The sequence below is a fragment of the Boleophthalmus pectinirostris genome, unplaced genomic scaffold (genome assembly GCF_026225935.1).
Source record: "Boleophthalmus pectinirostris isolate CB_2022bp ecotype Guang Dong unplaced genomic scaffold, ASM2622593v1 HiC_scaffold_10, whole genome shotgun sequence".
Taxonomy (NCBI): Eukaryota; Metazoa; Chordata; class Actinopteri; order Gobiiformes; family Gobiidae; genus Boleophthalmus; species Boleophthalmus pectinirostris.
The window spans coordinates 12,164,945-12,191,701 of record NW_026570971.1 but is presented as its reverse complement, the minus strand read 5'-3'; the positions used below and the strand labels follow the sequence as shown (position 1 = coordinate 12,191,701).

The following is a 26,757-nucleotide window of genomic DNA, read 5'->3' as shown; positions in this document are numbered from 1 at the left end:
TATTTTGTGTGTTCTGACTGCAGATGAATGTGGAGCCGGTCATGAGGGAGTTCATGCCTGATATTGCCCTCGGAGTGTCTGTGCTGTCTCTGAGGGAGCAGCACATGGACATGGACAGAGAGGGGCCTCACAGTCCTATGGGCCCCTCAGGCCTGCACCTGCCTCACGGCCCCTGCCCTTCGGCTCGCCTCAGCCACAGCCACGGCCCTGGACACGGACACTCCTGTAAAAGACACGCCCCTGAGCCCAAGTTGGAAGCTCAGGCGGAGTTTCCTGACTTGTATGACTTCTCCTGTCGACCCGCCACCCCCACCTCTGCTCACCCCCGGCCCTCTTTTCCAGGGCCCGATCTCTACAGCCACAGCTGCACCTCTGGCTCTTATCAGCCCTCTTACATCTGTGACTCTCAGGGCCACTCCCACTCCCAGGGGCGGAGCGCTCCCGACCCGCTGCGGTTAGATGTCCTCGGGATGACCTCACAGAGACATGAGCCTGTCCTCTCCAGCCCTTCTGGGGCCCAGGCTAGAATGGGACATGTCCCAAGGGGAAGATCAAATGAAACTGACTTGACTCACGGCTTAGGTCATCTGCGCTCCCCTAGTGGAACTGTGGACAATTATGAGGACAGGCACACAGGAGCCAGAGAGCCAGCAGAGGAGATGATTCTGGGGGCCGAACAGTCGGGCCCCTCCCCTGTCCCACAGTCCCACAGGAACAGTGTGACCGAGGACCGCCGCTCTCCCAACAAGCCTGAATACCCTTATAAGAAATCAGCACTTTAACCCCAAGAGGAGCCGGGGTTGAGTTTGGAAAAGGGAAACCTAACGCTGTCTGTCCCGGTGGATGGCAAAGCACTAAATGTGTGTGAATGTGTGTTTGAGAGGAGCAGGGGAAGGGGGATGATAGTAGCTATTTATAGTTTGTCCTTTTGTCCTACCTCTGTCACACTGTGCTATCCATCACACACTCACTATAGAGAGAACGCTGCAGGTTAACAGTCAATGCTTCACATTGATCTCCAAAGCTCCTTGGTCTGCTGTTTGGAGACTCAGTGTAAAGCATGAAGGGGTCAGGGAGCAGAGCTCCACAAGACCTGCCTGATGCGTCACAACACTACAAGAGTTCAGTACAAATGGAATACTCCTCAGAATGCTGAGATGGCAGGATCTGTATCTGTTTACACTAGCGAACAATGGCACATGCTTTGAGACTTACAGTAGAGTAGAATATGGCTGTGATTCGCTCCCTTCATGTATAACATTTCCATTTTCTTCCCGTAGCACTCCTCTAGCTGCCCACCTGACTTAGTTCACCGCTTTGGGAGCTAGCTATGCAGTGTTGATGTGTAACAATCCGGATCCTGGCTGCACAAGGAATTGGAACTGACAGGAAGTAGGTCATCATAGCTCGTCATTGTGGGTTAATTGTGTCGGATTTGAACCGTCACAGCCGCTACGTGTCCAAATGAGACACGTTTCTGTTGCAGATTGAAGCTGATGGAGAAGAGCGGGTTGATTATAGCGGACAGTACAGGGCTTTATTGCAGATGATGTATGGTTTTTAAAATGGCTGCCTGTTTATTTTAGCATCAAAGCAGGTCTGTGAGGATATGTAGATGTTAGACAATCTCAGTACTGTACCCACCCATTTTAGCCAGGTCTGTTCGGACATATCAGAGCCCAGTGTACCGGGGTGTGCGATCGTAAGTTAAGTGTGCAAATCCTCCTTTTTATTTCAGCAGCGTTAAATATCGCAATCTAAAGCCTTAACTGGTACTTCAAATATCAGTTCTAGCAACCTTTATTCAGCTAAGTATGATGTCATTACTATCACTACAGTATAATCACTTTGACTGTTCTGATCACTATGGAGACACACACTGCAGTTTGGGCTTGTTGATACTGTTGATTATAAAGCTGCAGCAGGAGTAGCCCCCCCCCACACATACACACATGACACAACACACAGAGTTCACACAGAGCTCGTCACGTCCAGTAGCTGAGCACTTCACTCAAAAGCATTGCACTGTGGAGCCACACATGTAGTTGAAGGGAAAAAAAGAAACATTTGAACAAAAAGGAAGTGAAATTAGAGAATAGTCCAAATGCTGGCTCCTGTCTAATGAATTTGTATATAATGAGTAGAGTCCCTGAGTTGAATGGCTTGTGTCACATTTTAGTGGATGTTGAAGGTTTGTACTTTTACTGTAGTGGACAACACTGTGTACTTGTCTCGTCATGAACTCACCAAGAATGTGTGGTTTACAATGTAAAGATTATGTCCAAGAAGCTATTTTGTTCTTAAGCGTTCTGCATTTAAGGCAGTTCAATATCGTAAGTGGGGTAACTTTGTAAACATGTTTTTGTTCCTTTACTTTAAAGGGTCCATATTAGGCTATTTTCTGATCTTTTATAATGTTGTTTCCTTACAAAAAACATGTCTGCAGTTGTGTTTTGTTTCATTCACACGTGTTTAAAAATATTTAGGCTGACTTCTTCTTTTAAACTGAAAACACACTGATCCACCTTGTTATGTCATGTGGTAATACAGGAAGTAATCCAGTGTGTTTTTCCAACTCTTACACCTTTGCTAGAATCATTTTGATGATTTCAGCCCTGGAATTGCCAATCTCAAGTAAACAGCTGTTTACATAAACTACCACTACGTGACATCACAAAGTGGGACAAAGCATTTTGAGCTTTGGCAATGTAAACAGACTAATAATAATGGATTACTCAAACGTGTGAATGAGACAAAACACAATTCCAGGTCTGTTTTTGATGAGGTAACATAATGTGACTTAAATCTCACAAGAATCCATTTTGTGTAATATAGGACCTTTAAAAGTAGCAGGACTGTGTAGAGGATCTGCAGATCTAGCCTTTTGCTTTAAAGATCGCCAAGCAGAAAAATTATTTTCCATCTTGCTTCATGAGGAAAAAATGCAAAGGTTCAGATTCCTCCTCATGTTCATGTTGGTAAGTTTTATTTTCCAGGACAATGTTCCACTGAAAAGTTTTGTTTTGCTCTTTTGCTGTTAGAGAAGTCAGTGCCTTCCCTGCCTGCAGCTGGGCTTTTTTGGAGAAGTGACTTAACTGTCTATGCAAGCTCTTTTCTACCAGCTAACCAGCCTGCATCACTTTGAACTCTCATGTAGCTTGTTTGTGTACATAGTGTTATTTAGCACCTTTTCGATTTCAAATGTGGGATAATTGCTTGTGTTGAATTCTAAAACATGTTTGTAGACTGATATTAAGTTCCATTTAGTTTCACTGAATCTATTTTTCTACTGTCACCTCGAGGGGTGCATAACAGTGGTCAACTCGGCATCATAAAATAAACTGGTTTGATATGATGTAATCCTTGTGGCTTTTCACTGTCTTTACACACTTTTTAAAAATGGTTTTAATGGTTTCTCAGTTCACAGTTCACAGTATTGTACATTGCACAGAAAATCAAAATTGCCTACAGGGTGAATTAAACCTCAGGGTTTCCTTTAGTTGCATTCAGGACCCCAAGGACAAATGCCATCACACAACAGTTGTAAAATCATGATGTTAATATTTTTTCGCAAGTTTTTTGACTAATTCTAAATACATTCCTGCTCTAATTAAAAAAAAACAAAAACACAACATGTCTTTAGGGTCTTAAGTGTGACAAAAAAAATGCAATATAATTTTTTTTTGGAATTAAGAACTTACAACTTTGCACAAACTTTGGTGTCTTAAACGAACCGAATTGAAATGGTGAACAGATGAAGTTGCAAAAAATGGCTAAATGGACAAAAACATCTAAAGGGAAGCCTGACGGTTAAGGCATTATGTTACAGCTTTTATAATGAAAAGCTGTACTTGACGATGCTACAGTTCTTGCATTTTACATTCAAATGTTTCAACAAACTTTTATTGAACATTCAGGGAGCACCATATGAGCCCAGCATATGATGTAGCAGCTTTATTCTTCTTCATTGTTGGTTCGGCGGCGCTTGTACCTCTCCTTTATTTCTTCAAAGCACTGTCGGACTGCCTCTCCTGTGACTTCCTGTAAAACCACGCATGGGAAGTTTTTAGGGTTTAGTTGAAAGTAAAAAAAAAAAAACACGAAACAGAATGTTAGACAGCTACACTTTTTTTTTTTTCCCTCACCTTTCCCTCTTTGGCGCACTGCTCCTCCAAGGCAGCGATCCTCGTAGTCATCTCCTGGACACCTAATTGGAAAAAAAAAAGGCTTATTATTATTTCGTAACAATGGACAATATTAAGCGATTACAGCAGATTCTCGTCTGTGGCTTGCTTCACTGACTTCGTAGCACAATTAATTGATACTTTGGAGTGACATCTGACTGAGGGGGGACAGTATGAATGTCCATGGAGGAATGTTCTGCAGTTACCATAGTGACAATGCACAAATCAGCACACTGTCTTTTTAGATTGTCTGAAAACGCAAGGAAAAAAACTAAACAAAATGGATTTAAACCAGGGGCGTCCTACCAGTAGCTCGCCAAGGGATTTCTGCAATATACATACTGGGCTGAATAACTAAAATTTGATTGATTAAATTCCTATTTCCTTTGTAAATGTATAGTTTTTATGCCTAATTTTGTACACTGATAACTGGATAATGGGTTACGTTTTATAGGCACCTAACTCTTGTCTCATCTTCGGCGTACCATGGCTCTTAATATTTACAAAATTTCTGGCGACCCCAAAAATTAGTAGCTCTCTGGCATTTTCTTTTTTACAAAAAGTAGCTCACAGAAGGAAAAAGGTTGGAGACCCCTGATTTAAACCGATTAATGCAAGCGTTTATCCAAATCAGCTCACCTGTTGTAGTTCCGGCTAAACCTGTTCTTTATGGTCAGATTAACTAATTTGAGTAACAGAGCTGACAGAACAGTGCCTCTAGTTAGCTTTGCCCCCATCCCTCCCAGAAAATTATATCAGCTGCATAGTATTAATATTAAAGAAAGAACTCACAATTTGAATGGTTGCAATGAATAAACTTCAATTAATATATGATAATTGTTCTAAAAAGCAAGGGATTAGTAGATTAAAAATTGTGAGAAGACTAACATGTGAACTAATCTAAAGGTCGACTATGTAACTTTTGGAGTGAATGGCCTGCCACCGTTTTGTCACCGCGGAGCTGCTATTGCTTGGTTTGAAATGTTCCACACTATAGCTTGACATATCTGGAATTAATTAAATTACAGGTGTTTTTATGGCTCATAAATACTTTGCATGCATTCTTTCTGTGAGTGGGGTTGCACTTCCGCAGAGCTGATCTGTAACTTGGGCTGGTGAAGACTCTTGCTTGTCTCTGTGAAGAAAGATCAGTTAACATCAATAACTTCTCTATTGATAATGGGACAAGCAGGTGGCAGACCCCAGAAAAGTCACGCAGTTACTAGGAATGTAACGATATCCAAATCTCACGTTATGATATTTATTGCAATATTTTGAAGAAATAATTGTAGATGGGACACTTTTATGCTTTTAAAATACCTTGACAAGATTTTGGTGTGAATTATTACCGTCATAATCCCAAGAATTCAAGTCAAAAACATATTTCTTCACGCTGTCTGCACTGAAATGAATCAATGGATATGTAGTTCCCGATGTTTATAAGCTGTTGCTTCTATAAAACCATGCATTTAAGCAAAGGAACTTGTGATTCGATATATTGTGAGAGTCCACGATATTATTGTTAGACTTTTGACAATAAGATATCACGATATTTCGGTTATTGTTACATCCCTAGCAGTTACGCTTTAATGCTCATGGGCAGGTTTAAAATGTTTACAATGAACTGAATCTTTGAATACATTTATTTCCAAAACCGTGTAGCCCTACAATCTAATCTACAATCTAAAAATAAGAACTGCATTAACAAGTCACAATGAACCGAAGAGAGTAACATTTTCCTCATTCCACTCACCATAGATGAGCTCCAGCTGTACTGCGCGGTCCATTGAAACGGTGAGGGCTAGAAGGGGGTTTTGTCCGAACGGCTCCTTCAGGCCTTTGTTCTCGTAGGCCAACATTGTGTCCGACGGGTCCATGAGAAATTGTACCTGCGCAGACACATAGGCCCTCTGCCCCGACACAGTAGTCAAACGGTTAAAAACGTTACGACACTATGTTTTTGTCAATATTGCACTTTATCTCAAAGTATTTGTATCATTTGCGGATTATTTGGACAACAATAATCAGGGAAATTTGCAATCCATTGGAAATGTGCTGAAATTATTTGGGTTGAGGTTCAAAATATCCCATAATTTAGCAGCTTTGCACTTGGAGATGTTTTTGTTTAAGTATCACAGTCTGAACACATTTGTCAGTGTATTTTTGAGAATAAAGAACAGCCTTAATGAAAAATAAATGTCATAATAATAATAATAATAATATCCTATGGAATATTCCAGGCAAAGCGTTGAGCAACACAACATCTCCATGGAGACAAGCAGGTCCCCCAACACTAGAAAAGTTACATAGTTCATCTTTAATGTACTTTAATTTTTCAGAACCACAACCCTTTTAAGTGGCAGCCCCATTATTAACAACCGTAGGGATTCGTGACCCACAAACACTAAAGTAGGCTACCTGCGACGTGATAAAATAGCTTTATGTCTAATGTTTGATTTTATTTTCAGGTCATAGCCTACAATATTAATTCACTTAATGCCTAACAAATAGGAATCTACATTTACGACTACATTTGAAGGGTGTCTTGCCTTCTTTACGACCGATGTACACATTTAAAAATTTTCCCCTAATCATCTGAGGGGAAATCTTGAAATCGTTTCACAATCCAAGGTTGAGAACCACTTGTAGAGTCACGTAGTTAGGCCTGACAGTTACCTTAAAGAGTTATCGTTATTATGAGACAGATTTAACCATCTTTTTTGGAAATCGATAATTATTGTGGGTGAGTTTTGTTTATACTGTGTTATTTTTCTGTACTACAATTCCAGCTGTAGAGAGTTGGATAAATTCTATGACTCATTGTGACTCATTATTGATTAAAAACTGCTCACTAAGTGTTTCATTCTGCGGTTCGTGTTTTAACCATATTGTGCATTTAGAAAGTTATTGGGTCAGTGTCCATTTTTATCGTTTTATCCTCTATATTTTCTTCATCACTATATCATACTTCAAAATGGGTAACTGTGACAGACCTACATGTAGTAGACAATGAGTTGCCCACTTTTACTGTAGTGTTTCACAAATGGGAAATCATTTTGAGCACTACCTTGCAGCTGGTACAGGTGCAGAGGTGCCTGCGCCAGTCATGAGGCCAGAACACTGCTCCCTCCCTGGGTCTCTGCGCCGCCTGCGACGAGAGAGCCGCCAGGGCCTCCAGCAACTTCAGTCTGCAGCCCACTGTATTAACTGGCTCCTGAACCAAGCTACCGGACGTCTCCTCCTCGCGTTTCCGTTTGCAGGATGAACTCTTATTTTCTGCTACCTAAAAATCAAAAGAAAGGTGAGGTCTGGGAGTTATGACACAGAGTCTGGGCCTGTGGATCTGGTGACACGCTGGTGATGAGAGGAGACAGTTTACAGGACGCTGCCCAGTGGAGCCAGGCCAGAGCTGTCCACAGAGCAGGAGGAGCAGTGACGCATGGCTTATTTGTCCTGTAATTACCCCGAGGAGAGGAGTAGGCTGGTCTCTGAGTGTAACCCACCCATTACCCTACAGCTCCATCTAGTGGTGGAAAAGAAGTATTATCCAAACTGTTATCGCCACTAAATGGACTCATAGTTCTACAAAATATACTTTGTTCTGGTTGTCATTATTATGTCTTCATTGATACTTTGCAGTGGCATCATGCTGGGGGTGTTCTGCAAGTATGTCTATGGCAAAATGTTCAGCGGTTACCAGTAGCAAACAACCCAAAGTTTGAAAGCTCAAGGAAAAATCAAAATGGACTTAAACAACACATTTTCAGGAGCCTGTGATCAAAAAGAGACACTCCTGTTTAGGTGTTTGATTTTCAGTAACAAAGGTGAGAGGTGAGAGTGAAAGCTGTTGACTAATGCCAGCTAACTCGTGACTAATTTTATGAGCGACGTATTTGTTTAGCCGTACCTGTTGTAATTCTAACTTAGATTGGACAGATTGTGCTAAAACATAGTTAAGATTAAAGACTAATTTAAGTTTCAACAGAGCCAGAGCAGTGCCTCCAGTGTGTTAGCTGCATTTGACCCCATTGTAGGTGACCCAGCAGGGTTGTTTTGACAAACTACAGTACAGCACTTAGGTACCATTCTCTACATCAGGGGTCTCCAACCTTTTTCCTCTGGGGGAGCTACCTTCAATGAAACGAAAATGCCAGAGAGCTACTTATTTTAGCAGTTGCAAGAAATTGAAAATGTAAAAGAGCTATGGCAAGCTTTAGAGGGGGCACAGTGAGATGCCTATTAAACAAACTATTCATTTATTAGAGCACAAGTTAGGAATCAAAATGACACATTTACAGTGGAAATAAATACGATTTTAATTAAGTACATTGCATGTAACTCAGAAATCCTTTAGTGAGCTACTTGGAAGGTTAGTGGAGAGCTACCGGTTGGAGACGCCTGCTCTACATGTTTGGGGAAACAGGAATACTGTGAGAAAACCTGCCAAGAAAGGCTATATTGTTAGAGAATGCAATCACCTAATACACCTTTCAAACATTTAACTTTTTATCTGGAATCTTTTTATCTCCCTTAGTCAATTACTGTTCTCAAAAACAATTCTCATATTTTATCACCAGAGAAGCATAAAGCCATTAATTGTACCTTTTGTGTTGCGTTTGTCTCGCTGGGAGAAGGATTTTCAATTACACTTTGGCTTGGCTCTGGAGCTTCTTTCTTGTCGTCCTCTCTGTCCACCTCTTCCTCTCCATTATCAGAACTGATGTCAACCACAGGAGGCACTGAAAGGAAGGGACATTGGAACTAAGCCACCAGTCTACAATTTCCTCTTTTTTTTTTAAGTATCAATACATCTCACATTAAAAAGGGATTGCAGTGGTTTAAACAAGATACACTTGAAACACAGAAAAAGAGGTGGTATTACACTTCTATGGGGCATATTTTCACCATGTTACCTTTTATTTTTGTTATATACTGTATTTTTTGCACAAATACAAAAAAATCTGTACAATTTACAAAATACGTATTGTAATAATAAATGATAACATACAATTTAGTAGTCTCTGACATAAAACAGTGTGTGAAAAGGACATACCGGCGTAGTGTGCAGCATAAGTCCATAAGAAAGGAGCTTTGTTCATGCAACCCTCACAGACCATATCCTGTAAATCCTCGGGTTCCAACACAGTGCCACCTAAATGCTGTTAAAGACAATACATTTTACATTTTTGGGATTACTTTTACTAGTTTGTCTCGATCCTAAAATTCTCAATTTCGATACTATGGAATTGACTCAATACTACAGTTACAACATCATAATGAAGATATAACATGCAATTTTTTGTGACAGAATGTAATTTTCATAGACAAAATAATAGCAGTTTCTTTATCTTAACCATGAGATCTGATACTAGTTCTGATGAAGATCAAAATAACATTAAAACTGGAAAATCAATTCGTGTCTACATTTCAGTACTTTTGACCACCCTACACTTGACTATCCACCTTCAAAGAGAAGAAGGTGACACCACTAGGCCAAATTACAGCTCAGATCTGTGGAGAAGAGACCTCACTTGCAGAGAGAATGCATGTTTTTCAAGGTATTTTTGAGCAATACAAATACCTGTCATAGACGCATTTAATCTATAATGTTCCAAGTATATCAGTATACCAAACAAGTAGGTGGCATACCCTTTGCAATAAAAGTTACCAAGATTAAGGGTGTGCAAAAATATTGAATGATCACTATATTGTATCGTTTAATGTGGTGATACAGTGTCAGTATCGTGGGCTTCTGTATCGCTATATCACCAAGAGTATTTCTAGGTATATTTCACTAAATTATTTTGCTACAGTGCTACAGTTTTGTTGCTTGTTCAGAGGAAGGAAACTGATTTAGGCAGCAGATTTGACATTTTCACAGTTTTGATGATTAAAATGGCATTCATATTCATTTTGCACAAGAAGTGGTTTAACAAAGACTTTTAGTGTCACAGTCCTGATTGAGCAATTGTGCAAGTGTCAAATCGAATTGAAATATCATATTGAATCATATCGAATGATACCCAGCCCTACTCAAGAATTATTCTAACACTTTTGAGGAAAGGTTCACTTCTGTCCTGTGAATGTGACTTTTTTAGTACCTGCTCAAAGAGAGTATCTAGTTTCGATTCTATTAACAAACTTTCAAGACTTATGACACCCTACTCTCTGGTGACCAAAGCTCTATAAAAACTGTGTTACCGATATGCTTGTGTATTTTCTGCCAAATTGCTAATGAATCAAACTCATCTTTTAAATGTCCTTACCCTAGAGTGATACCAGTCCTCACAGATGACGCACTGAATCATCTCGTCACTATCCTGCAGTAAAAAACAAGGAAGTTAGATGATAATTAAAATGCCAAATTGTATCAAACCAGTGGATCAGGAAACATACCTGGCCATCTGGGTCTGGGTACGGTCTGTCACACGTGCAATAACTGCCATGGTAGTTGTGATTGTATTGATTTTTCACATTCTCTGCATCTTTGGTCTGTTGGTTAAAAACAACAACTACATTAAAGGTCCTGTATTACACAAAATTGACTCTTGTGAGCTTTAAGTCATGTCAGTATGCTGTTAGTTCACCAAAAATATCCTCGGGGTTGTGCTGTATTTCAATTACTATGTGGACACTATAAAGCTGTCCACATCTTCTAACCTCAAAATGCTCTGTTCCACCTTGTGATGTCATGTAGTGTTAGTTTTCAAGCTAATTTCATCTTTTGTTCAGTAGAGATTTGCAGTCCAAGACTGAAATTATCCAAATGATTCTATTGAAGGTGTGTGGATCCTAAATAGGGATGCACTGATACTGATACTGTTATCGGTGCTGATCCAGGAGAAAAATGTAGTATAGTAGTCGACAGAGGCGGGACCAAGTCGTTGTTCTGCAAGTAAGTCTCAAGTCTTTGACCTCAAGTCCGAATCAAGTCCCAAGTCAAATACACGCAAGTCCAAGTCGAGTCTCGAGTCACTGGTCCATAAATCCAAGTCAAGTCATCTGATTTAAAAGTAATCTAAAGTAAGTAAAAGTAAAATTAATCTGTGCTGAAATGGAAAGATCATGTTCTATGTAGTTCCCTCTGTTTTACTGTATTGTTCTGTATATTACTGTAGTACATTTGAGGATACCACAGTATCACAGTACTTCAGTTACATCCAAAGTAACTGTAAGCACCATTTTATAAGGTTTATTTGCATAAATAATTAACAATTCCTAATAATTCATTTATGTGTTTGATTTAAAAGAAAGAAAATTGATACATGATTTGAACATTTGGGGCGCACTAGTGCCTATCTGTATTCTCATGTAATTACATGTGAAGAAATGCTGTCCTTGTTAACAGTAAAGAAAAGAGATGGCTGGAGCAACAAGGTCGTTTTACTGTGCTACAACGACATCAAGTTGCAATCGCGTAAGACAGCCTCATTAGTCATCTTTCTTTGTAAAGAAGTTAAGTTAGTAACAAGGAGAAAACAAATCAAAGATTAGCCTCTACAGTAACAAAGTTTATAGTTTTTAGATTATAGTTTTTGGCAGAAGCATCAAGTCTTCTCAAGTCAAGGGCCTCAAGTCCGATTCAAGTATCAAGTCACTGACCTTCACGTCCAAGTCGAGTCCCAAGTTAGTTTATTTTATCAAGTCAAGTCTCAAGTCCTAAAAACAGTGACTCAAGTTTGACTCGAGTCCAAGTCACGACTTGCAAGTCCCCAGCTCTGGTTGACTTCGTTGGGCTCTTGACTGACTGATGTAGGCCCAGGATTTCTCGTGGTTTGAACTTTAATTCATACAAAGCTGTTCAGTAGTTACTTCCAAGATACATAACAGCTACATAACACAATCAGATACATTTTGTAATAAGTTAACTGTATTTTGAAAGAAAAAAAATGCCATTTTCAGTGCCTACACTGGTATCAGTTAATATCGGACATTGGCAGATACTTAAAGTCATAGTATCGATATCGGTATCAGAACTGAAAAACCTGTGTCGGTGCATCTCCAGTTCTAAAAATTTAGCCTTAATATGCAGGGTTTACGTGTTAAACATGTGTGAATCAAACAACATTATAATAGATCAGGAAATGACAAATGTTTAATTTAATAGAATGAGGAACATCAAAAAAACTCACCGGAATCAACTGGCACTTAAATTCCCCAAACTTGCTATTCCCACAATCACAGCGAAAGTTCCTGTTTGCAAATAGAAAGTAAGCATCTCATACATAACTACACACGCCCTTTTCATTTTCAGTTTAGCTCCAGGTTCAGCTCACCTCTTAGTGAACAATTCAACAATGTCGTGGTCATCGTGGCACTTGTTGACACAGGCCAGGCAAACCCCAGCTGGCTTATCGGGATTAGAAGTGCAAGTCATACATGCAAACACTGCCTGCCGCTTCACGTAGCCCTGCCAAAACAGCAAGATATACGGGGCTTGTTATTTGGGATGTCTGGCCTCCCATTGATCATCACTGTGTTTTATTGCATTAGAAAGAATGAATGAAAACATGCATAGTAGGGGTGGAACGATATCCAAATCTCTCTGTACGGTATTTTCATGATATGCATCTCATGGTACAATATTTATTTCCTCTTAAAATGCCTTGACAAGACTTTGATTCTGTCATAGTCCAAATAATTAAGATTTAATAGTGCCAAATAACAGTTATTTTTCATGTAGTCTGCACTGAAACAGAGCAAAGGATCATGGTCTGTGTAGTTCCCTCTGTTTTTTAGCTCATGCTGCACCTTTACAATGAATGGGGTCTACTCACACTTACGTCACAAAACCAGAAGACGTTTGGAAACATGCGGGTGACGACTTCCTTTGGGCTTTGTAGGCATTAGTAACAGACATCTGACAAAATGTGAAGACAAAAACTGAGAAAATGGCCAGGTTTCTTCATCTAGATGTCATTGTAGTCTTTATTTTTTCCTTTTATGAACTGCCTCTTAATTGGTGCATTATAATTTGTCTAACTTAATAAAAAATATATATGTCATTATATCATTTCGCTATTGTTAAAGAGTTTTCCAAATGCTGTATATCGCTTCTTTGTCTTATTATTATTATCAAATGGTATTTCTCACGGGAAAACCAGTTCCTCATTATCTGTTATCTTCCTCAAGGACAGTCCTCCCTATATCCACCTTGATACAAACCACTCAGCAGCTGGCAGGCACACACACACACACGCACAAGCACACGCACACGCACTCTTCTTTGTAGTACTTTTCTAAATGTAACCGCCCATTTATTCTTGTAACCTGTGTGATACATAAAATGCATGATGTTGGACAGTGGCTGTTCAGCAGTTAAGAGAGCTGTAGCAGCGCCACTGTCCCTCGCCGTGAGTAAAAACCCTGAATTCTGCCTTCTGAGTTTCTTTGTGTTAATATCTCTGCTATTTTCTGACAGTTATGTTCAGCAGATCAACAGTTATAACCAGCTGCCTGTAAGTGAAATCGACAATGCGATTTGAGTCCCGTCCCCATGGAAAGCTTTGGCAGGTTGTGAAGACGCTGCTGCTGAATCCATGGTTTCATCACATGATCAGTACTTGGACCGTATATATAAATATTCTTTATACAGTCTGTGGTCCGGTATCGGTAACTCCAACAGAAGTCGTCATCTGCATGTTTCCAAACATCTTCCATAAAGCGTGAATAGAGCTTATTAAGAGACTTGTAATTCGATATATTGTAATGGCCTACGATATTATTGAAGCTTTTGACGATACGATATCACGATATTTCGGTTATTGTTACATCCCTAATGCATAGTAGGGCTGTATGAATCGAAAATTAGTTAGTGCAATAACCAAATTGCAAAGACTGTCATTTAGAAAATACTGTAGTGTGAAAGCTCAAGGAAAATACAAAATGAATTTAAACACATTCTCTGAAGCCTGTGATCAAAACGAAGCACACCTGTGACCAACTCCTTGATGAAAACCTGCAAAGTAAAGCCATCGTAAAGCTGTACAAATAATTACAGTCAAATTAAAACTGAGTTATGTAATTTAGAAAATAGATTGACGTCAATAAGACATAAAAAATCTCGCTTTACCTGTAAGTTTACACCTCTCTACAAGCATGTTCTGAAATTCATATGGTTATTTGATTAGGTAATCAGCTCAAATTTCAGTCGACTCCCAAATGTTAATGCTCTTGGACTTAATGGTGCTCTCAGAATCCTAAAATAAATATCTGTTATATATTCTTTTAATCTTCTACAGATTATCATACATTTCAACATAATGTCTACTGGATAAAAGTCAAAGAAGGATGGAATAATTTTAGGATTGCAACTGTAAATAAATGTCTTTGTTTTTGTTTTTTGTTGTTGTTTTTTTAACAAAGACTCATTAAATGGCACATCTGTTTTTGCAAATCTTTTCCAAAATCTACAGCTCTTAAATTTTAGATGTAACATTTAACATTGCTACATCCATTCTCAGTAAAACAGCAGTGCACTGTTGAAGTGGGACCAGAGAGCTAGTTAAACAATGGTCAGACGAGCACGGATGCTTCAGGACACCCCTGCAGCAGCACTTACCTGTGGATAGGAGCAGTTTTCTGAGTCGCTGCCAGCTAAAATACAAAGCGCCTGCTCCAAAAAGGCTTCGTCTACCACCTCCAACTCGTGTCCGTTTTGGTTTGCGTTATTTTCTGCCATGATCTAATCGGGAAAAGCTACAGGCAACAAAAGATGTGCAGAGATCCGAGGAGGGCAGAGGTATTCACTGTAGTAAATAATTCCGGGCGGGAGTTTGGGTGCGCACCACGTGGGGAGGAAGTGACGTCAGAGGTCCAGGGAGCCAATCAGCGCCCGCTCCTGGTTTAGGCAAAACAAAAGGGCGGAAAGAACTCATTAGCATATTAGAAAATGGCCAAAGGAATAATGGCTGTATTAAAATAACTAAATAAATAAAATGAAATAATAATAAAATAATAAATACATAAAACAAAATAAATAATAGATAATAAGAAAATTTTAAAATGAATAAATAAAATAAATAAATAAAATAATGGGACATCGAGAGTAGAGGTCGTTGGTACAATAAAATTCAGAAAAAAGTGGGATCAGTGAGGTCTACATTGGGAAACAGGAAAAAAAAATCAGGATTAAATTATACACTACATAAAATAGAAAACCATACTAGCGGGCATTGTGACAACTGTGGAAAACGAGAAAGAGTATAGCATGTATTTATGGATTGTAGCAAATATACAAAGATAAGAAATCAAGATTAAGAACCTTAAAATGAAACTTGACTTAACAGAATTACTGCAGCAGCTAAGGAAGTAGTTTCGAAGTTTTATTTAAGTTTGTATATTATGTCTTGCCAAATTTTACATCCACAAATGTAAAATTCAGAAATGTCCCCCTAACTTTGCTTGTTTTAAAAACTAACTCAGATTATATATAAAAGCTCTGAAACATATGAATGGACCTAAACCTCAAAAAGTGTATTCCTACATGTGTGAAATACCCCTGGACTTTATGAACTCAGGCTGAATGAGCTCTACTTCCCTTGCCATTATCCTTTTCCATTCCTAAATACACTTTTTTTTTTGTATTGTATTGTATTGTTATATATATATATATATATATATATATATATATATATATATATATATATATATATATATATATATATATATATATATATATATAAATTAAGTTTGTCAGGAATTTGATTAACAGGATTTTATTTATTATTTTGCTTTAGTTATTATTTGCTCACTGTTGTTGTTATTTATTTATTCATTCATTTTATTTTATGTATTTATTTTTTTGTTGTTACGCTCCTTATCAGTATCAACAAAACTCCAGACAGTAGAAGAAGAAGAATTTGCATATTAGCCACATTAGCTCAACATAAAAAGGACTAGTATGAAGATATATTAAAACACAAAACCATGAAATATTTTTACAACTACATTAACATCTTATTTATGACTACAAACACATTTTTCTTACCTCTTCTGTAGGCCAGGCAGGAAGGCAGCCCCTCAGTAGTCTGTTGCTATGTTGACATTATGTGTAAAATGTGTTTTTGTCATGGAAACTGAAAATAATTCTCAACATTCTGTGAAAAGCTGGAGAGACAGGAAAGCTGAAACTGAAGCCCATCCACACATACTTTCCATATATTTGCCTGGTATTTGCAGGGAAATCAGTTCTGGCTTTGTTAACACATGGTAGATCAGGGTGAATGTGTGAATGGGGCTTAAAGGATCAGAGACACTACTTAACGTGCATGACTAGGGTGACCAGACGTCCCTATTTACTTGGGACAGTCCCAGTTTTGAGCCCTGTGTCCCCTGTTCCAGCAGATTTATCCAAAACCAATGATATGTCCCAGTTTTATGTAAGAAATGTCCCAGGTGTCCCTATTTTTAACCAATATGATCTAAACCAGGACTAAAACATGACAATCATAACTTATGACTAATCTGATCCATACCAACAGTAAAGATGAGCATAAATTGCCATTTGTTTAGCCAAAATACAGAAAACCATGTTTGCAAATGACCAAAAAGCAAAAAAACAAAAACAAAATTGCAGATACAGAAGTCCCTCAGATTATGAAATGAGAATGCACAATCTTACAGGCTCTTTTTCACAATTTTATTTATACCAAACATCCACACTCATGTGTGTCCCAGTTTAGAATTGCATGACAGGAAAATCAGAGAGTTAAAATGGATGTAAACCCAGGGACTACAATTGAGACGCAGTGAATCGAATCTCAAAGATCCCCAAAACACATCTGGCTGTGGTTGTGACCCCTAACTCTCAAAAGGACACTTTGAGGAAAAAAGCAAATCACATGCAAAATAAACAATTTTAGGCCTAAATCTGTGAAGTTTGAAGATTTGTGAGGGCATCGGAGAGATTGAGAACACAGAATGAGAGGATGTATAGCAAAGTGTACATTTATTTCCTGTAAGAAAGGAAGTATTAAAAATTCACAGTATGTGCAAAAGCAACGAAGATGTCCGCAACAGAATGGAATGCTTAATTAACTCGTTAACCAACAAGATGGCACCTCTTTAATACAGTTTTCATTCAATGTTTTAATCAGAATTCTAAAGGCAATCACGGCACAGCATTAAAATAGATATGTATTTTATAGCACTAAAAGACTTGAGGAGTGTTCAACAAAATCACTAAAATCCTAATGTGAAACAAATACTCAAGCGTTTCCCAATAAAACCTGTCGAAAGTAAACAATGCCCATTTACAACAAACATAACATGGTAACAGACTAGAGTGGAGAAATTTCAGAATCATTCATGATCACAGATAACTGACTTTGCTTATGACCTAATGTACTGAAGGAATAAAGTGCTGCTCAGCATGTTGTAACAAGATGTGGGCTCACTTGTAGAAATGTAGATTACTGGTCCTTAATGCTAAGAACAGGGTCCACCAGCTTGTTATGGACGTGCATCAGACCTTAAAGAAAAAAGCAATAAGATTAAGTAAGAGCAATGGAAAACTGAAACATATTTCATTGTTAAAAAAGTGAAAGACACCGTGCTAGACATTGTGTAATTAAGTAAACTGCTATTTTTAATTATTAATTCTGTATTTTGTGTATGTGTAGATCTAGATTTTGAAAGAACCTGTAGTACCTTTAAAGTATTTGACAGTTTTAACTCGTAGCTCCAGGGTGGCATCCTCATCACAGACAAAGATGGTGCGGGGGTGCTGTTGGAAAGCTGACACCGTCCACATGTGATTGACCCCTTCTTCAATGGCTTTATACAGAGCAAAGGCTTTGTGTGCTCCTGTAATCAGAATCATCACCTGAACAGACAACAGTACAAACAGTATTAACACCTCACATAGTAGTACAAGTGGGATGAATACAGTGGTGGATGAAGTACTCAATTTTGGTACTCAAGTAAAAATATAGATAAAGGGTCAAAAAAAGATTTTAAAAAAACTAAGCAGCTAGTTAATAATTCAACTACGATCCCCAAACATTTCATATTTTACTTTAAAACTAATGCAGATTCATAGATAAACGCTTTATGGTGCATTTTTTTGTATGCACATTTGCATTATTATTTGTCTAAAATGTGATTTTGTTGACTTTTGTTGCAGCATTTGTCTAATCACCTGTTCCAAGTGTGTGGTTTTGGATGGTCAGGCAACTGTAGCATGGCAAGTAGAACGTTTGGTAGTGTCAATGTTATGAAATATAAATTAAAATACCATATTGTATTCCACACAACTTGGATATTGCAACACTCTTATTTACTTACTTTCACTTTTATAATAAGGTCATGTTTTTTTTTCTACTTGCCTCTTTAGCATCCATGACAGTTCCAACACCCACAGTCAGAGCCATGGTAGGAACCTTGGAGAGGTCATGGCCGAAGAACCGTGCGTTTGCAACAATAGTATCCTTAGCAAGCGTCTTCACTCGAGTTCTGGACACTAGACTGGACCCTGGCTCATTGAATGCTATGTGACCATCAGGACCAATACCTTGAGGAAGAAAATCAAAACATGACTGAACTGTTCTGGTAGAAAAGATTATATGGTATAGAAAATGTGTACATGATAATATTACCTCCGACAAATAACTCAATACCACCAGCCTCAGCAATCTTCTTCTCAAAAGCTTGACATTCAGTATCTAAGTCGTCCACGTTCCCATCCAGAATGTGGGCGTTGGCAGGATCAATGTCAATATGCTTGAAGAAGTTGTTCCACATGTAAGAATGGTAGCTCTCTGGGTGTGCACGAGGTAGACCTGCAGAGAAAATAAGAATGTTACACTTTTTTTTAAAGACGGAGGCAACATCCAGTATTCCTGATGACTACAAAAGGAAAATCCAATACACTACCGGTTAAAAGTTTTAGAACACCACACTTTTTATAGTTTACTGTTTCCTGTAAACCAAAACATATTCTAAACTTTTGATTCATGAAAGTGTCCACCTTTGGCAGATATAACAGCTGAACACACTCGTAGCTCGTTCTTTTTACAATAGAAATCAAATATTCTTCAGAAAGTTCTCCCCAAGTCTGTTGCAGAAGTTCCCATAAATGTGTGGCACTTGTAGGTTTCTTGGCTGTCCAGTTCAGCCCAAACCAGCTCGATGAGGTTGAAGTCTGGAGACTGTGCTGGACACTCCATGTTTTCAAGTTTACCATCTTGTTCTTTTTTCCTGAGGTAGTTTTGTCAGAGCTTGGACTTGTGTTTTGTTATCTTTTATCTTTTTTAACCTCTTGCTGTTCAGTTCTTACCTTTGTACTATTTCAAGCTCTTCAATGGACTTGCATGTCTTGAATAACAATAAATAACTGGAAAAATTAGGGTGTTCTAAAACTTTTGACAAGTAGTGTATATTGAACTTCAACAAAGTATTATTCTGCTATGTTTTTGTAAGGACATCTCAAAATATGCACGCACACGACATTTCCCAAGACTACATCTAACATTACAACTACAATTATAAATTTTTTGCATTACAATTACTGTGAGAAGAAACATCACAATTACACAATTATTCATATTTACTGACACTGTGACCAAACAACAGTGATCTTAAATTTTGTCTCAATTTGCATAATATCAGACTGTCTAATAAATCACAATTCCTTATGTACGTGACCAGTTTTATGAAATTATAACATTAACATTACCATCTGAATGATAAAGTAAACAACCAGATAGATTAAATGACTTTTTTTTTTTAAAGATCTTACCATTATATTGAGACCTGAACAATAATGGATTAACAAAATAATCGTAACTATCTGCAACCCAGTAATATATTTTTGCAAGCCTGTCATTATGCATAGAGCTGATCAACACAAAAAAATAGGAACCACTAGAATAAAACTACTTACACAACCCAAAAATAATCCACAGATAGATGTATTGGATCACTGTATTGACTTATTGAGATACAAAGGTGAAAACAGCAGCTGCATTGGCTAACGAGTTATTGACTTACCTACATATTCATCCATGTTGAAGGTTTTCACATACTTAAATGAAATATCGCCATTTTTGTAGTATTCGATAAGCTTCTTGTAACAGCCAAATGGAGTGCTTCCTACAAGTGTGCAATCAGAGAAAGGAGAAAATAAAAGTTCAGTTTACTGAGAATGGATGTGGTGTGACTGACAGCTGTACAAACCTGTGGGTAATCCTAAAGTGAAGTATTTGTCAGCAGAAGGTTGAAACTGGATGATTCTGTTGCGGATATACTTAGCAGCCCACTCACTAGCCAGGTCATAGTCGTCCAAAATAACAAGTCTCATGGCTACCTGTACCAAAGAAGTAATACAGAATAATTCCAACGCAGTGGCAGAAATAATTTATGGTGCCAAACGATTGCTTTTTACAACTATCTAAGACATAAAGCATTAGAGTAAAGATTTCAGGTAAGCTCTGCAGAATAAAAAACAAAGTCGTCTGTGTCCGGTAATTTAAAGCGGTTATATTTTTTACATGATTAACTTTGGTATTACGCAGTACTTACCTAGTTTCGTGCGCGATTATTGTTGAAAGTTTGGCACTGCACAAACACCGCTGTCATGTGATTTTCGTCTGTTGACTTGCCTTTACGCACGGTTTTACGCATGCGCTTATACCGACACACATTGGACTGGAGGGGAACTGGAGATTATAAAGAAAATATTGAAGACATACGCAATGTTTTAATCAATCAGAGAAGTTTTTTATCTTTATAATATATTCACAATGCGCCACTAAATATTCCTCTATGAAATTGTAAATTAATCACCATTACGTACGAAAGGAACGTGATGCACGCTCCAGACCAGGAGGTGGCGGTAGTGCTTTAAAACCGATGGTGGCCAAACGCAGATTGTAAACAGTGAGCAGAAGAAGACAGTCAACTAGAAAGAAAAGCACGTTTTTATTCGACGGAATTTGTGCAACAAAGTAAGTTTAAAAATAATAAAAAACCGTGTGCAATAATTATCTTTTTGTATTTAGAGCGATTAGGTTAAGTTATGCCATGAACAGCAAGCACTTAAAGATCCACATCTTATTTAATCATGGGCAATGGTGTTCAAGTCTCTATTGTCCAAGTGATGTTATCCCAGTAACGTAATTTTGAAATGCTATAAATGAAATGTTGAACTTTGGATTGCTTTAATTTACAGATAAGAACATCAGATCACCAAATCGATCGTTCTGGAGAGAGAAGTTGGACCTTGTCTGTTTCTCCACGTGTGCAGAAGAGGGCGAGGTATAGTGTGTTTTTTTTTTTTTTAAGTCAGTCTATCTGGCTCTATTTTCTGAGATTCACGCAACTAACGTGAGTCTGTGATGAAAATTAGCCAAATCTGAGAGCTTGAGGTCAATCTTGAGCCAGTGATTATGCATGAGAAGCCTGATGATGTGATTGTGTGTGATTGTGTGTGACTGTGTGTGACTGTCTGATTGTGTATCACAACTGAGCTGTGATGTGAACCTCCTAAACCTGACGTGCCCTCAAGAAGAGCATTCATGAAGGTTTCTACACTTGAACTGAGCTCAGAACACATGCCTGGTTTTCACAGTGGTTTAATGTAAAGTCTATTATTGTGTTTTGTTTTGTTTTGTTCCAGGCTTAATCACTGACTCCATCTGAGCTCCGGCTGCAGGGCTAATCACTCTTCTTTGTATATGTTAAATGGTGAACTTTTAATATTGGATCACTGACAAACCAGACAATAAACACTGTTTCATAATTTTTGTGTGACTGAATTTGTTGTGGTTTTAGTGGCTCAAATCTCATGACTCTAAATTTTTCAATGCAAGTTTTATTAAGTTATTTATATTCACTCAACAGTCACCCGAGTGAAAAGTAGCTAATTATTTATACTGCTATCACTGTAATTGAGCAGATTTTTTGAGTAGTTTTAAAATCAGTACTTATAATCATGCAATCAGTAGTTGCATAGTATTCAGTATTCATGATTTTAAGTCCCAATTGCCTCAATCCATGACTGTCTCACACATCTGTTTTTCTAAACCAACAAACACACCATAACAGCATTGCATTTCTTGCTCTGATGGGGGTTCAAAGACTATGCAGATTGAATGTATGTAGTTGTTTCAAACCACAGCTTTAAACTATTCAACTTGTATAAAATACTGATCTAAAATGCAGATAAAATTTGCAGTACTTTCCCCCCCCCCACTACTGACAGTCCCCATGGCCAGTCCAAAAAATATTTAAGACTGGCCTCTTAAGTTTAAACATGAGTTTTTCTTCAGATGCATATCATGAAAGTGCAGCCTTCATTCAGCTTTAAAAACAATTGATCTATTGCAAACTTAAGAGCAATCTGAGTTACTCTGATGCTGATATGCACACCCCTGCTTCAGTTTCCTGTATAAAAGCTGTTATAAGCTTTGCTAGTGGGAAAAAAAAAACACATTTGAAGACTATAGCTCTCACAAACCTTTCAGCACATCGATAAACAAGTTCAATTTAAATATCTTTCAAATTAGCCAATTACCTTTGAAATTAGGTTCCCCAGTCATTAACATTAACACATATCAAAAATATTTCTAGATTTCTTTGACTCTAATTAATGAAAAAAAGAAAATGATACAGATGTAAGACTGCTTAGATAATTTATTTAACAAACTGCTTAAAGATGAGGTCAACAGTTTAGTGTAAGTACTGAACAAATGTAACATCGGAATTGTTTTGTGCGGATGGTAACATGAGGAATAAAAGTCCACGATCAAAGGAGTTTTGTAAAGAGGGACGTGGCTTGAGTGGTCCCAGGAACAGCGCGGTCTGAATGCACCAACATGGTTTTGGCTCAGAAAAAGTCCATTCTACTCTTTCTTCTTGTAGTCCTCCAAGTGGGCCAGAATCCACCCAGATGGTCCCAGGATGGCCAAGCTGAACAACCCAAGGCTCACGGAGGTTTCCTGGAGATAGAATAAAACACAATTTAAAAAGATGTAACCAAGTGACAAGAAGGGCATGTAGCAAGAAGCACAAGAAAACAAAAATTACAAATACTGTCTAATATAAGGCTAGTAAAATAAAAGGTATGGTAAACAGCAGACAGCAGCAGGATTCTACCACGATCTTAAGATCTGATATGGGGGCAGAGACTTTAGCAGTTTTCTATAAATTTTGTTAAAGTTTATTTGATCTACTTGAGTTTGTGTATAGTTGAATTATGTCACTTACAGTCTATATTTAATTATTTTTGACCAATGTAGTTGCTTTCATAAGTTTATGATAATATAAGGTGCAAAAATAGTCAAATTTTGTAATGTTATTATAGTCCAGATTATTTATAGACTATGTGGGAGCCTTTTAGGCAATGAGGGCCACCATAATCTCCTGTATTAAATGGAAACACTGAAATGGACTATTAAGCACATTATCACATATTTATTTAGGTAACTTAGGCGGATTCATTTTCATTAAGCATAGGGGATAAGTCTCCGACAGAGCTACATTTTAGGGTGACCAGATTTTCAAAATAAAAAACTGGGACATCTCTGGTTTGGGTTGGATTGGTTAGAACAGACATGTCAAACTCAGACCCGGGGGCCAAATTTGGCCCACGATATAATTATATTTGGCCCACAAGATCATATCAAATATGTTTTAGAGCTGGCCTGTCGGCTACAGATAGACTATAGAGACATTATTTATTTAAAATGTTGTTATTATTTTATATTATATTTGTACTGAATTCAATGTTTAAGCAAAACTATCATTAAACATTTATTTTAATAAGAAAAGGTTTAACATTACATATCTTGAAAGAAGAGAAAACATGCAGATATTGTTGAAATTTTTGAATAAGTATTTAGTTTGGTCCACGACTTACTCCCAGTTTTTAATTTTGGCCCTCTGTGAATTTGAGTTTGACAGCCCTGGGTTAGAATAAACTTATGAAACAAGGAAAAGGAAAATAGTTCTGCACTCAGCACTAATGTGAGTCAGTATAGTCACATTTCCTTTGTGTTTTGGTCATTTTTAAGCAGCTTTTCTGTATTTTTACCTAAACAAGTGACGAATGTTTGCTTCTCTTTACTATTGGCAGGGATCAGATTGGTCAAAAACAGGGACACCTGGGACATTTCTTGTACAAAACTGCGACAAATCTGCTAGGATAGGGGACACAGGGTTCAAAACAGGGACTGTCCCGGGGAAATGGGAACGCGAAGTTACTCTCCTACAGCTATTTGACCGTCTATGGGAATGCTACTTTGCTAACAGTGAAGCAGCACATGCGTGACAGTTTATAATAAAACCTGACGGATTAAAAAAATTGTCATATATTATTTAAGATTTAGGAATAACCTCTTTAAAATGTGTAAGTCAGTATTTGTCCGATGTTTTGACAGAACTCCCAACTTGACCTCCTCGCCCAAGGACAGCTAAGCGCTAACTAGCAGCTAACATTAGCCTCCGAGTTGCGCTGATCGTGATAAAACGAAAATAGTCTCACCACCGCGCCAATCTTGGCCTGGGCCGGTCTGTGGCCCAGGTTCGCCGTCTGTGTGCGGACCACCGGGGCCACACGGCGGGTCAGGACCCTCAAAATCCCAGGCATGTTGAGTTTGTGTTGGCTCGGGTTTAGCTCACGATCCGATGCGCTCTGAAGAATGAAGGAGAAATGTGAGATCTATTTGTCATAGCGGCAGAGGAGCGCCACCTGCTGGTCAGGGGCAGAACAGCTAAATGTCAACGCTAAACTTAGACTAAACTTTATTGATCCACAAGGGAAATTATTTGGACACAGTTGCTCACACATCAAAATATAATATAACAACTAAGAGTGTAAAAATAACCAAAATATCGTGATATCGTAATATCAAAAGTCTCTCAGTATCGTGGGCCATCACAGTATATCGAATCACAAGCTTAAATTCATTGTTGAGCTGCTTCAAAATGACAAAAACACAAAGAAATTGTGACTGACTCAAATTAGTGCTCAGTAGAGAACAACTTTCCTTTTCCTCGTTTCACAATTTTATTATAACCAAACCAACTGCTTAAAAAAAAACCAAAAAAACAGACCATGATTCTCTGCTCCTTTTTGGTGCAGAACAGCGGAGGAGGGGGGAGAACAGGGGAGGAGGGGGGAGTCGTATCTTTCCTCTCGCTCCTCAGATCAGAATGAGCGGAAAAGTTCCGTGGCCCAAATCAAACTCTGCGAATCCGCGCTGTGGCTCCTCTCTCGTTTAGTCAGATCATTAAAAAAAAAAAAGTCCTTCTCAGAGTCACCGCAAGCGCACAAAGTGCAGCTTAAACTTCAGGCCTGATTTAGCTTTGGTCAGATGGTTGGTCAGTTGAACTATTGGTCAGTTATCGTGCCCTGCTGCCACTCTCTCAGGTGCTCAGGGTGACAGGGTTCTACTGGATTTCAGTGGGGCTCATACCACTGTCTGGTGTCTACATGTTTTTCTGATGAATCTCAGTAGTTACCTTTAAGGAACCTTTCATTTGATTTTGTTCAGATGTCAATGCCTTGCTCACTCTTCAGTTATTTATCATAGGTTAGTAGGCCTACAGATTTTTGTAACCTGTGCTTACAGTTGAAAAAATTTACTACAATCAATTTATTTCACTTTTTCGCTGTAGGTGCTGGTTTTTAGGCAGTGACAATTCTATTCTACTGAAACAGAACATAACATAAGGCTAAGTGTTTATTTGTTGATGTTGGAAAACTTGTGATTTTAAAGCAGTCTAAGGACAATACTATTCTAATTTCAGTGTCATAGTTTTATTCACCTCTTGTTCCCCTACAGACTCAGCCTCTGCCTTCTAACAGTGCACACAAAACACTAAAAATTCTACGTTTATGATCAAGGCAAGGCAAGTTTATTTGTATAGCACAATTCGTACACAAAGTAATTCAAAGTGCTTTACAGAATAAGAAATACATTAAAATCATAATAAAAACTAATCAAAGCATAAATAATCATAAAGATTAAAATGAAAAAAGAGAGACACAAATTGGAGAGAAGAGTGCGGAATGCAAACCTTTCAGTTATATGCACAGTCAAACAGAAATGTTTTGAGCCTGGATTTAAACAGCGTCACAGAAGAGTCTGTCTCACATGTTCAGGAAGACTGTTCCAGGTTTTAGCTGCATGAACCTGAAACTCTGACTCCCTTGTTTAATCCTGACTCTGGGCACCAGCAGGAGGCCGGTCCCTGAGGTCCTCAGAGTGCGAGATGGTTCATATGGCATTAACATGTCACAGATGTACTTTGGTGCTCAGCCATAGAGAGACTTGTCAATAATAAATACATTCGAACATTCTTAATTATGCAATATCAGATCTCATTGGCAAACCCCATTGATTATAGCAGCAGTTCCACGTGAGGGCTAATCCTTTGTAGCCCCATGTAGTCTAATGCAACAGGCAACAAGGGAGCAGTCAGTCAGAGGTATGTAATAATCTGCTTGTTACTCTAATGCCTCAGCTTTTCCCCACAATACTTTTAGAAGAAACACCAGCAACTACTCATTTCTATTCCAGGGATTTTGATTTCTATTATTTTTAAGGGTGACTTCTTTTGATTTTGGACT

General features: G+C 38.2%; 4 protein-coding genes and 1 long non-coding RNA gene across 6 annotated transcripts in view; 2 read left to right on the top strand and 3 right to left on the bottom strand.

Annotated features, from left to right (window-relative positions):
- Positions 1–3,360, top strand: part of btbd7 (BTB (POZ) domain containing 7) — a 41,305-nt gene extending 37,945 nt beyond the window's left edge. The window contains exon 11 of the mRNA XM_020919417.2: positions 24–3,360. Coding sequence (XP_020775076.2) covers positions 24–782 — 759 coding nt within the window. The 3' untranslated portion in view covers positions 783–3,360. The remainder of the gene's footprint in view (positions 1–23) is intronic.
- Positions 3,361–3,387: 27 nt separating this feature from the next.
- Positions 3,388–14,942, bottom strand: LOC110155468 (ubiquitin protein ligase E3 component n-recognin 7). 2 transcript variants are annotated; one of them, XM_055154983.1, is made up of 12 exons: positions 14,746–14,942; positions 12,461–12,594; positions 12,317–12,377; positions 10,581–10,676; positions 10,451–10,504; positions 9,238–9,343; positions 8,787–8,923; positions 7,252–7,467; positions 5,938–6,094; positions 5,236–5,319; positions 4,146–4,207; positions 3,388–4,041 (listed from the first exon to the last, which is right to left on the bottom strand). In XM_055154983.1, exons 1-12 carry the CDS (start codon positions 14,863–14,865, stop codon positions 3,955–3,957), a joined length of 1,314 nt encoding a protein of 437 aa, XP_055010958.1. In that variant the 5' UTR covers positions 14,866–14,942; the 3' UTR covers positions 3,388–3,954. The 2 variants fall into 2 exon arrangements, with proteins under 2 accessions (XP_055010958.1, XP_020775229.1); XM_020919570.2 differs by lacking the exon at positions 5,236–5,319.
- Positions 14,943–17,116: 2,174 nt separating this feature from the next.
- gnpda2 (glucosamine-6-phosphate deaminase 2) lies at positions 17,117–20,863 on the bottom strand. Its single transcript, XM_020919663.2, has 7 exons — positions 20,706–20,863; positions 20,361–20,490; positions 20,175–20,276; positions 18,782–18,964; positions 18,512–18,696; positions 17,835–18,009; positions 17,117–17,655 (listed from the first exon to the last, which is right to left on the bottom strand). Exons 2-7 carry the CDS (start codon positions 20,482–20,484, stop codon positions 17,597–17,599), a joined length of 828 nt encoding a protein of 275 aa, XP_020775322.1. The 5' UTR covers positions 20,485–20,490; positions 20,706–20,863; the 3' UTR covers positions 17,117–17,596.
- LOC110155268 (uncharacterized) lies at positions 20,694–21,924 on the top strand. The gene is made up of 3 exons (XR_002318625.2): positions 20,694–21,130; positions 21,355–21,440; positions 21,802–21,924. It is a non-coding gene; the product is annotated as an uncharacterized LOC110155268 (long non-coding RNA).
- An 875-nt stretch (positions 21,925–22,799) lies between these two features.
- LOC110155668 (cytochrome c oxidase subunit 8A, mitochondrial) lies at positions 22,800–24,846 on the bottom strand. Its single transcript, XM_020919817.2, has 2 exons — positions 24,667–24,846; positions 22,800–23,122 (listed from the first exon to the last, which is right to left on the bottom strand). Exons 1-2 carry the CDS (start codon positions 24,769–24,771, stop codon positions 23,027–23,029), a joined length of 201 nt encoding a protein of 66 aa, XP_020775476.2. The 5' UTR covers positions 24,772–24,846; the 3' UTR covers positions 22,800–23,026.
- Positions 24,847–26,757: the final 1,911 nt, after the last annotated feature.